The 11995-nt window shown below is 47.5% G+C and overlaps 1 protein-coding gene and 1 non-coding gene across 2 annotated transcripts in view; one reads left to right on the plus strand and one right to left on the minus strand.

The window, feature by feature from the left end:
* ARHGAP20 (Rho GTPase activating protein 20) overlaps positions 1–11474 on the minus strand; it is a 112782-nt gene extending 101308 nt beyond the window's left edge. Inside the window, exon 1 of the mRNA XM_056858388.1 lies at positions 11368–11474. Within this exon, the coding sequence (XP_056714366.1) occupies positions 11368–11466 (99 nt within the window). The 5' untranslated portion in view covers positions 11467–11474. The remainder of the gene's footprint in view (positions 1–11367) is intronic.
* LOC130485696 (U1 spliceosomal RNA) lies at positions 3514–3677 on the plus strand. The gene has a single exon (XR_008933717.1). It is a non-coding gene; the product is annotated as a U1 spliceosomal RNA (small nuclear RNA).
* Positions 11475–11995: the final 521 nt, after the last annotated feature.

Raw genomic sequence — 11995 nt, forward strand, 5'->3', positions numbered from 1 at the left:
ACTGATCTCCAGGCAACAGAGAACAGTTCACCTGGAGAAAATGGCCGCTTTGGAAGGTGGATTCTATGGCATTATACCCCATTAAAGTCCCTCCCCTCCCCAAAACCCACCCTCCTCAGGGTCCACCCCCAAAATCTCCACATATTTCCCAATCTAGAGCTGGCAACCCTGGGGATAGAGGAACCTTAGCACGGTATAATGGCACAGAGTCCTCCACCCAAAGCAGCCATTTTCTCCAGGGAAACTGATCTCTGTACTATGGAGATCAGCTGTAATTCCAGGAGATCTCCAGGTTCTACCTGGAGACTGGCAACCCTACTTTTCGTACACATGCTTATGTCAGAAGGACAACTGCGCTAATAATAATCTTGCAATGGAACAAGTTGTCACATTTTTATCCTGACCTTCCTCCAAGGAGTTCAGGGTTACCCCTTTTAACAGCCCTGAAATGTAGGCTAGGCTGAGAGAAAGTGACTGAGCAAGGTAACCAAGTTAGCCATATAGCCGAATGGGGATCTGACCTCACCATTCCCAGTCCTAACCCCATCATACTGTGATCCTTTTGTGGTTCTCCACCAACCCGTTAAAACACAAGCCATTTCCAGATTTATGTGGCCTCATTTTGTACATAATTACTTTGAATAAGTCCTGCAAAGTTCCATGGGATTTACTTTCAAGTGTGCATAGAACCAGAGACTTATATAAATAGGTCAGCATCTGAGCTACCCACACACACCTGGTTTTAAGGATGGGGGAACCCTTATCATTCTACACTATCAGAAGAAGCCTCCATCCTAGAGTATGTCTTGCCAGAAAAGCAAATTTTAGACCCGGGGACAACCATTATGGCACCTCTGATAAACCACTCAATATACAAAAGACCTACAAGTGCCTTTCACAGCATGTGATGTACTTGCACAATGAATCAGACATCCCAGCGGTAACAGTCTATTAACAAACAGTCCTTCGGTTCTTGAATGAACTCACATTGAAAAATAATTATGAGCAAGAACAGCCTGTCGTTTTGGGACCAATGTTCATAAACAAGTGTGGGGTTGCCAACATTTGTTTTTAGACAGGGCTCCTGCGCTACAACTCAGGCTACGTTCAACAGATGGCTTTTTTTCCCTTGAAAAGTTCCTGTTATGGAAGGACATTATCTGCAGAATTTCTGCCTGTCATGCTGCTGTTACTGAATACATTATCTATTTTTATTGTTTCATTTAAAACATTTCTATGCTGCCTTTCCTTCAGCTTAGGGCCCTCAAAGCGACACACAATCAAAAGCATTAAAAAGAAGCTTTGAAATACATAGTACGAAAACAAACAAAAATAGCAATTAAACAAAACACATATACATTAAAGCACACACAGGAAGGAAAGCCAGTGACGCAACGCCAGACAAAACAGGCAAGTCTTCACCCACTGGCGGAAGGCAATGATAGAGGGGGAGATACATAATTCCTTACCCAGGGATATCCGTCATTTTTTGCTACGACTGAGAATGCCTTTTCCTCCGGTTGCTGATCATCTAGCCTCGAATAGCAAAGACAACTAAATAAATGCCCCATGACTGCATTGGTTGGGCAGCTTCATATGGGAGTAGCCAGTACTTAAGGTAAGTTGGTCCCAGCCACAAAGGGCCTTAGAAGTCAATACCAGTATCTTAAATTGGGCCCAGAAGCAACTGGATACAAGTACAGAAGGAACAAGACTGGAGTGATGCAGTCAGTATTCTGGCTGCAGCATTTTATACCAACTGTAGAAGCATTCTATACCAACTGTAGCAGCATTCTAAATCAACTGTAGCTTCAGAACAGTCTTCAAGGGCAGCCCTGTGTAAAGCACGTTGCAGCAACCTAACCTTAGATCAGAGGCTGCTCCATGTTTCAGAAAAGCACTGATGGCCCCAATCCAGACAGCCACAGTACAGGCTAAGAAAAACATGTGAACACTACAGTGTAATTATGTTAGCCTTCTTGCAGCTGATCAGCAGAATACAGAACGGACAAGCCACTTCCCCGTTTAAAACCAGCTTGCCTCTTCAACTAAGTGACCAGCCACAGCGAAAAAAGCATTCTGTCACCTGGGCACCAGGTCAACAGAATACAGAAGACCAGCTTCCTTTGTGGGAAATAGAGAGGAAATTCGCTGGTTTCTTAAATGTGTGCTAAAGAGCTACAGTGCAAATGATCGTGGCTGGTTTAGTCTACGATTGCGGTTGGTCTACCCCTAGATACTGCAGAGCCAATATAATATAGCGAACAGAGTGTTGGTCTATGAGTGGCAAGATCTGGGTTAGAATCCCTACTCTGCCATGGAAGCTTGCTGGGTAACCTTGGCCTAGTCACTCATTCACTCATCCAAACATACATCACAGGATAAAATGGAGGAGGGGACAATGATGCTGTAAAGCCATTTTTGGTCCCTATTAGGGAGAAAAGCAGGGTATAAATAAATAACACTTTGTTTCTGTGGAGTGGAAAAGTCAGTGTTCTATCTTCCCCACATTGCTGCAGCATTTTGTCTCTATAAAGTTAAAGGCAGTCAGTCCCCTGTGCAAGCACCAGGTCATTACTGACCCTTGGGGTGACATCACATCCCGATGTTTACTAGGCAGACTTTGTTTACAGGGTGGTTTGCCAGTGCCTTCCCCAGTCATCTACACTTTACCCCCAGCAAGCAGGGTACTCATTTGACCGACCTCGGAAGGATGGAAGGCTGAGTCAACCTTGAGCCAGATACCTGAAACCGACTTCTGTCGTGATACCACCTACTTAAACCCAGCACCATATGACTTAAGAATCTCTCATGTATAGAGCTTAACAAACATCTCCAGTTACTAAGCATTAGCAGCAAAATTTTAAATGCCCAAGAAGCCAAATCTTCCCAATCACAAACAAGATCTGAGCACAGGAATTTCGGTAAAACAAATGGTGCTCTGTCTGGAACTCTCCAACATAGCGGCCACTATAAAAGAACAAACTATCAATCTTAACTGGTATTTAACACCAGTTAAACTCCAAGATACTTATAAGACACCCTCCCTGTGATGTCAGAAGGGTTGTTAAAACTGTGGCTCAATTTCTTCCTCTGTGATGTTCCAAAAATTGGGGCAGAAGGCATTTTGGAAGCCAGTAAATGTCACCAAGATGACATCTCTTCAGACCCACACCTCGCCCCATAGGGAATCAACGTAAAGTCTCCCAACGTACCACTACCTAGGTGTTGCTGTTTGTTGTTTTTTTTGCCATCAAGTCACAGTTGACTCATAGCTAACCCTGGTGGGGTTTTCAAGGCAAGAGACATTCAGAGGTGGTTCTTCATTGCCAACCTCCCCGTCACAACCCTGGTATTCCTTGGAGGTCTCCCATCCAAATACTTGCCAGGGTCGAGGCTGAGAGCGTGTGACTGGCCCAAGGTCACTCAGCAAGTTTCCATGGCAGAGTGGGGATTCGAACCCTGGTTTCCCAGATCATAGCCTGACACTTTAACCACTACACCACACTGGCTGTCTCTACCTGGCAGGGGAGATTCTCCCGCGATCACCAAGGCAGAGGTCCCAGGGTAAGGCTCATCCATTGCACTTCAGGTGTGTTGACCCCTGTGATTTCCCCAAATGTGGGAAACTTGACTGCATTATTTGTGGTACCTAATACCTACTAGGTAGCTAGTGCAATTTTTAACAATGGCAGCATTTATATTGGGCTCTGGCTTGTGCTGTATCAATAAACATTACATTACATAACAACGGCAGCAAGACAAAGAGCAGCAGAACTATGGAACATAAAGCTAATCTCAAAATATTAAAAGCTGTGGTACTCAGAACTATGACATTTCACCTTAATAGAGAAGCTAATCTTTTAGATGAAATTAGCCAAGAATCAGACCAAATCCAATAGTTTTTATAAGAGCTGGAATGCTTTTAAAAATATTGTTCACAAATTTTCCTTTCATCTTTCCAAAACGATTTGCCTTGGGGAGTGTCACAGCCTAGGGCACCCTACCCCAGGGGAGAAGGGGTAGAGGGGGGCACAGCCCTCGGGAGGGCAGCAGCCCAGTAGCAGGCTGAGAAGAGAGCCAGGCACGGCGGTAACAGCAAGGGAGAAGCAGCCAGAAGGTAGGCCCACCAGTACTAGCACCACACAGGGTGGTGGTTGACCTCTAGAGTTGGCAATGTAAAAGAATGAAGCCATTAAAGTACAAGATTCACAGTTCCAAGGTAGTTGATCTTCCACTTTTCAGAAGCAACTCAGACCAATTAATAAACTAGCTGAGCTGGCATACTTACGGTAAATTTTACCCAAATTCTGACGTACCTCTTCAATGGGGTGGTATTTGTTCAAATCACTGATTTCTAGTTTAGCTTGTTATTTATTAGGGCATTATCAACCTTAGTTGTCCCCCCAGATCAAATATCATGTCACATTTTAACTTTGAACCAATGTTATTTGTACTCCATGAATTCCAAATACTGGATTTTCTTTTTAACATTTGCTTATTTTTTTTTTCAAGAGTCTCCCATTTGTCTGTTTTATGTCACCAGAGAAGGATGGTCTTGTTGTCCTCTTTCAATGCTTAAAAATGTATTTTTTATTAAATAAATATTATAGAGATATAAAAAAGGATCCACGGTTCTGGTGTATTGCCTCATCTCTGACAACATGGAGAAAAGATGGCCCCTTCATAGGGAATCCCCAAACCCACTGACTTCAGATCTGCCGAGGTCATTAACACAGAGGTGTTGGTACAATCCAGTGACAACCAATGCAGAACATCACAGGTAGCTGCATGCCCTCTGCAACGTGATTTGTAGCAAAATCTCTCAAAGGACTTGTTTAAAACAAAAAATTTTTCCCCGCAAAATATGGGCTGTGGGAGTAATTTCAGATGACACAGCACCACATGGTGATTGTTTATAATCATACCATATGGTACATGTATCTGTGTAGGCAGTCACTTGTCTGCAGCGCATGCCTGCACAACGAAGCTGATCTTAACATCATCTCCTCTGTGGGGCCATTCACGATAGATTCCGAACTCCTCATGAGCACAGAGCGGCTGAATTGAGAGGCTCTGAGTAGCCATAGTGTAGGCCATATTACCTGAAATGACCTTCAGTCTTGCCCATATGCTGCTGTGTGTACTGGCACTCCTGCCACCATCTTGAAACCCACTACTGACCTTTCAGGTGTAGTGGATAAGAGCGGTGGTCTCTAATCTGGAGAACCGGGTTGGATTCCCCACTCCCCCACACGAGCGGTGGACGCTAATCTGGTGAACCAGGTTGGTTTCCCCACTCCTACACATGAAGCCAGCTGGGTGACCTTAGGCTAGTCACAGCTCTCTTAGCGCTCCCTCGGCCCCACCTACCTCACAGGGTGTCTGTTGTGAGGAGGGGAAGGGAAGGTGATGGTAAGCCGGATTGATTCTTCCTTAAGTGGTAGAGAAAGTTGGCAAATAAAAACCAGCTCTTCTTCTTCTTGGCAAAAGGTGTGGCCAACCTTTGTCACAAGGAAACGGGGAACCAAAATCAAAGGAGGGTTTTCCCTCTAAACCTTAATCCCCAGAATCCCCATTTTTCTTCAAAATGTGGTAAGAAACATACATGCTAATTGATGAAATATAATGCTTCACGGAAAGATTAGTTCAAATAAGAATCAACATCCTTCTTCTGGTAAGTTTCAGAAGCACTTCACCAACCCTGCAGGCTGCAGGATTAGAGGGTGTGTTTTTTTAAACCTCTCTAAAGGACAATATCCTTCAAGGAGAGCGTGTCCTCATATTCAATAATTTGAAAATATTGTAGTCAGTGTTTGTCTTTCTCTGTGCATTATGAATACGTCATTTTAAAATCTAAATAGGGTCACAATGGCATCAGATACTGCATACAATTAAAAAAACATCATATTGTAATGAGTGGATTTAGATCATTGTTTTCCACTGCATTACAGTAGTTCATCCAGAAAGACTGGGGCAAGGTGGAAACTTAAAAGAGGAACAGCAAATGAGTTAGTCGCCAACAAAAGCTGTTTCACTAGCCCACTTGCTCATACATACTTACATTAGCAATTGGGGGAGATCTGAGCCAGGAAGGAGCAAGCTTTTTCCTTTTACAAATGCTTCCCTGCCCAGAGGAGATTCAGAACAGACTTGTTGTTATTTATAAACCTGAGCAAATATAATATGCCCAAGGCTTTTTTTAATGGTAGTCACCGGTACCGGCACCATCCTTCTGGCCTTTCCCAAGTCCTGAATGTTGTGCACTGGCCTGCCCCACTCAGCCAGAGAAAGAGGAACAGGAATTGGTAGAAACCTGCCACAACCTTGTATATGAATACCTTTAAGTGGTTAACAGCGGTGTAGTGGTTAAGAGCGGTGGTTTGAAGTGGTGGACTCTGATCTGGAGAACCGGGTTTGATTCCCCACTCCTCCACATGCGTGGCAGAGGCTAATCTGGTGAACTGGATTTGTTTCCCCACTCCTACTCATGAAGCCAGCTGGGTGACCTTCGGCTAGTCACAGCTCTCTCAGCCCCACCTACCTCACAGGGTGTCTGTTGTGGGGAGGGGAAAGTGATTGTAAGCTGGTTTGATTCTTCTTAAATGGTAGAGAAAGTTGCCATATAAAAACCAATTCTTCTTCTTCATTCTTTCGAAAAACTAAGGACTGAAAATACCTGTAACACATGTAACGGATATTGCGCAAAGCGACTTGGGTGTCTTAACAATTATCTGTAACATTACCCCAAGCCACCATTCGGTGTTAGGATATGAAGCTTCAAATACTGGCAACCAAGTTGCACTCTCTCTTGCCCCCCCCGCCCCCCAATAAAGATCAGCAAAGTACATAGTTTCAGCAATCCTGGTGTAAGATAATGCAGCCTTTCTATTGCCACCATAAATACATGAAATACAGAAGCACGTGGCATTTCAAAAGCTCTGAGGCCTTTTTACTTACATGGGCTCTACCATCAGGGAGAACAAAACGTTTATAAATACAACAACCCCACACTATAGGCCTGAGTGCCAATGTTCACAAGAAAGATTCTCTCTAAGAAGTCCCCACTGCACCCCACCCCTCTCATTCTCTGTTGTGATCAGGAAGTCAGGAAATATTTATGAAGTGCACCATAATCCAGACAGACATTAAAATCCCAATAAGCAATCTGGCAGCCTGCTGCAGTAACTCTCTAAGGAGAATGTGCTTGCGGGGATTTAATGACATTTTAATGCGATCCCTGCAAATAGGAGATTTCCTTCCCAGCTTGGTTCCCTTTAGTGTTCGTGCTATTTATTCTGGAATAGTCTCAGGCAAAGCCAGTTTTTTAAAAATACAAACCCTATGTGAGTGTGGGAGGAGAACAGGAATGTACACAAGGACCATATTCTGGGCCCCCAACACATCTCTGACTCAGAAATCACACTTTCTCCTCTGAAATAGGAGGCAATCCCACACAGAGAAGATACATTTTGAGATGCAAAATGTTTTTTAAAAACAGAGTGCCAGGAATAAGGGATAACTTCCACTCTAAGAATCTCTGATATTTCTACCATACCAGAACATCTGTACCATCTAAGAAAGCTGGATTAGGCCCACCGCTTCCTTCATGAGTTTTTTGAAATTACTGCCGAGTTGTTCCCACTCTTTCCCACCCTTCCTCCGAGAAGCTCAGGGACTTGCCCTAACTAGGCACTTTATTCACTCCAAAAGCCCTGTATGGTAGACCCCAAATGGCTATGACTTGCCCAAGAGCACTCACGAAGATTTCTGGCTTGATGTGAGCCTGGCCTTCCACCTGTGGTTCCAAGCAGATAATTCAACCCATTGCATTCCACACTGTTAGCCCAGCTATACCTATGGGAATTTCAACCTGATTCAGAAAGAACTAAATAAAAAGGAAGTCTATTTTGGTGCATGGTTTACTATTGTAAAAAAAGGTTATTCCCATTGTAATAAACGTGCCAGGGCACAAGGCTGAAAAGAATGTTATCACTACCTGCAAAACTCACAAACTAGATTTAACAAAGATTTAACAAAAGGGGGGGGGGGAAAGCAGAGTTTACTTCGAATCAGAATTTGCCACATCTCAGTCCCAAGCCCCATTTTCAATACAAGGGTCAAAGATGTGCACATGAATGTTAAAAAAAATCCAGAAAGCAGTGGCTCTGAGCATGAGCAGAATACAGTTCCTTCCTCATTAAATAACCACCATCCGTTCCTACACACACCTGACCCTCAGGATCAAAGGATGCAATCTTGATAAATTACACTCCAGGCACAGGGGCGATGTAACCATCAACACAAATAATTAATGAAATTTATTAATTGCTTCCAGCTGTGCTAGCTAAATAGTGCTTCCATGTTCCATATACATGAGAACGCCAGTTGTTGGGGGGTATGGAGAATGGATTTTGCATTCATATCTGACTTGTGGGCTTCTGGGAAGCACCTGGCCAGCTACTGTTGGAAGCAGTAAACTGGGTAAGAGCTAGAATCGAGTCCAGTAGCACCTTAGAGACCAACAAGATTTTTGGCATACAAGTTTTCGAGAATCAAAACTCCCTTTGTCAGTAAACTGGCCTAGACAACTTGAACAACAATATGAGAAGAACCATGTTGGATGTCTTCAAAAGTCCCTACACTTTTTTAAACAGTTCATTTTCCTACAGAAACAAACTTAGAGTATATAGGAGTAAGGGAGGGAAGGTGGCATGGTAATGCTTGATCTCGTCAGATCTCGGAACATAAGCAGGACCTGTACTTGGATGGGGGAACCATCAAGGAAGGCTCTGCAGAGGAAAGGCAACAGCAAACCACCTCTGCTTCTCACTTGCCTTGAAAGCCCCTTGCTGGGGTCACCATAAGTTGACAGCAACTTGATGACATATACATCCATATATAAGTGTAAACAAGAATACAAATATGTAAGACAAATAGAATTTGTACATAACATAGATTGTCTTACTATCCAACCAAAATTTAGAAATAGTAGGGGACTGTACAGAATAACCTTATTTGGGGAGGACAGCAAGCAAGAGACCTGGCAATGTTCTCTGTCTCACTATTATCAACTTAGATTCGAGTACAGAAGTATCTTAGAGACCACCAGGATTTTCCGGGTATAAGCATTCAAGGGGCAAAGCTCCCTTCATCAGACACGAGTAGGAACTGAGATCTCTGATTCTTTATACCCCCCCTTGATACCCCCTTGATATATTAGCTACTTGATTCCTACAAGTGCAGTGAGATCTCATGCAGAGAAAAGTAGTCATTCACAGTTTCACACAAGGTAAACGTTCCTAACCAGTCATCACCTGGGGCCGTGGCTCAGTGGTAGAGCCTCTGCTTGGCATTCAGAAGGTCCCAGGTTCAATCCCCGACATCTCCAGTTAAAGGCACTAGGCAAGTAGGTGATGTGAAAGACCTCTGCCTGAGACCTTGGAGAGCCGCTGCTGGTCTGAGTAAACAATACTGACTTTGATGGACCAAGGGTCTGGTTTAGTATAAGGGAGCTTCATGTGTTCACCTTTCTGCAAGAAGTTGTGTGATCCCTGAATGTAGCTCATCATGAGAGACAGTCAATGCATATGTTTTGCCACAAGTAATGGGAAGCTGCCATTGCATGCACCACCACACATACATCCAGATCTCACATGCCCCAAAACTTAAATCTATTCAATTGTCACATGTGACAATCTATGCTCGGTGAGACAGTGGCGAACACCAAGAGCCAAGCCTCTGCCCCCAAATTTAAATCTCTTCTCCACCCCAAACTCACTTAAGCCAGACACAATTAGTCACCTTCCCCCAATAGTATGGCCTACTTTACAGGACTGCTGTACAGATCAAGCTAAGATTTATCAAGTGATTTTAGGACTTGGGGGGGGGAGTATTGTAATAAAATACTGAGGCCGCAACCCTATACACAATACCTTGAAAGCAAATCCCACTGAAGTCACTTGGATTTGATTCTCTGCCAACTTGCCTAGGCTGAAGCTGGTTTTATTTGCACAGGAGTGATTTCTTTGCAGGAACATTGCCCCACCTGATCCACTGCTGTTTACACACAGAAGCACAAATACCTAGCGGCGATCCAAGGGGCCCAGCCGCCGCTGTCCAAAATGCCACCCAGAGCCAATCACTGGGCACTGGCGATGCCCACCTTTTGGCCCACAGCCCCCACCCCAGAGGCCCTCCCCAGTTAGCAAGGGACGAGTCCAGGAGCAGCGAGCAGGAGTGGCGTTTGCTGGAAAGCGCCCAGAGCCACCAGGGAAGAAGAGCCATCAATTACCCTCTGAAAGCGCAAAGGCACTTGAGGGATGCAGAGCTGGGGCAGCCACATGAACACTTGAAGCTGCTTTATACTGAATCAGACCCTGGGTCCATCGAAGTCAGTATTGCCTGCTCAGATCGGCAGCGGCTCTCCAGGGTCTCAGGCAGAGTCTTTTGCATCGCCTCCTTGCCTAGCCCCTTTAACTGGAGATGCCAGGGATTGAACCTGGACCTTCTGCATGCCAAGCAGATCCTCTACCACTGAGCCACAGCCCCTCCCCGACATGAAGCAGGCAGGCAGCGGCAGTGCAGGGGGGATGTCATGCGTCTCTCCCCCCCCCCCCGAGGTTTCCCGGTGCCCTTAAAGAACACGATGCACAGGAGCCTGGGGGGGGGTTCGAGTGGGCGTGAGTCGATCCCAGTCACGACCACCTGCGCCAGCGGGCGGGCGATCCTCCAGAGGGAAAGCGCAGGAAAGCCCGTTCCCTGGGAAGGAAGCCCCCCCCCCCCGGTCTTCAAGGGGGCTTCCTTCCCAGGGAAGCGTGCCCAGGACTGCAGCCTGCAAGGGGGGTTTCAGGCTGGCTCCCGGCCCCCCACCTTTCCCCGTCCTTGAATTAATGCCATTCATTCATTCCATAACCTTCCCTAGGAAGACGAGGCTGCTAATCCTTGGGCAATACCTCGAAGGGGGCAGCCGGGGAAAGATCCGCCCGGGATAGACAGCGGAGGAGCGAGAAAGGCAAAGGGGGGGGGGGAAAGGAAGAGGAGCCAAGGGAGCCCCCCTCTCTCTCCCGGGGGGAGCAGCGGTTGCAACCCCACGCACCCCCATCGACCGCAGCCGGGGCTTGCTCCCGAGTAAACACGCCCAGGCTCGGACTTCACCGCATGCTTCTTGGGGAGCACGGGCTCGAGTAAGGTTTACTCCCGAGTAGACGGGCCCGGGAGCGGCTGCCACCGTGGGCCGGCTGAGAAAGGCATGCCCGGCGGGCGGGGGAGGCTGGCGGCGGAGGTGTCTCCCGGGAGAGGGAGATCCACCCAGGAGAGGCGCGCAAAGGATCTCCCCCCCTCCCTCCTTCTATCCCTCCCGCTCACCTTTTTGCCGTCGGAGACCGCGGAGAGCCGGGACCCCCCGGTGAGCGAGGAGGAGCGCCCTTGCCCGACGTGGTCCTGTTGGGGGGACATCGCTTCCATCAAGCTCCTCTCCCGCCCCGGGCTGCTAAACAGCCCCAAGCGCGCCCGGAGGCATCGCGGGCTGCTCCCGCCTGCGGCGCGAGGAGGAGGAAAGGCGACGGGGGCTTCGCTGCTGCTGCTGCTGCTGCCGCCGCATCTGCCGGAGCCGGGACGAGCACGAGCGGCCAGCTAGCAGCAGCCAGGCGAGCCGAGTGCGGCAGATGACGGCGCGCCCCCCTCCGCAAATCCCCGGCCGGGCCCCGCCCACACATGCAAAACTGCGCGGGAGGCCACGCCCCCGGGCCGCCGACTGGGCTTGCTCCTCGCGCCTTCCCGCCGCTTGAGCCACGCCTCCGGCTCTGGCCCCGCCCACACATGCAAAACTGCGCGGGAGGCCACGCCCCCCGGCCGCCGACTGGGCTTGCTCCTCGCGCCTTCCCGCCGCTTGAGCCACGCCTCCGGCTCTGGCCCCGCCCACACATGCAAAACTGCGCGGGAGGCCACGCCCCCCGGCCGCCGACTGGGCTTGCCCCTCGCGCCTTCCCGCCGC

This window comes from Euleptes europaea, chromosome 12 (genome assembly GCF_029931775.1).
Source record: "Euleptes europaea isolate rEulEur1 chromosome 12, rEulEur1.hap1, whole genome shotgun sequence".
Lineage (NCBI taxonomy): Eukaryota > Metazoa > Chordata > Lepidosauria > Squamata > Sphaerodactylidae > Euleptes > Euleptes europaea.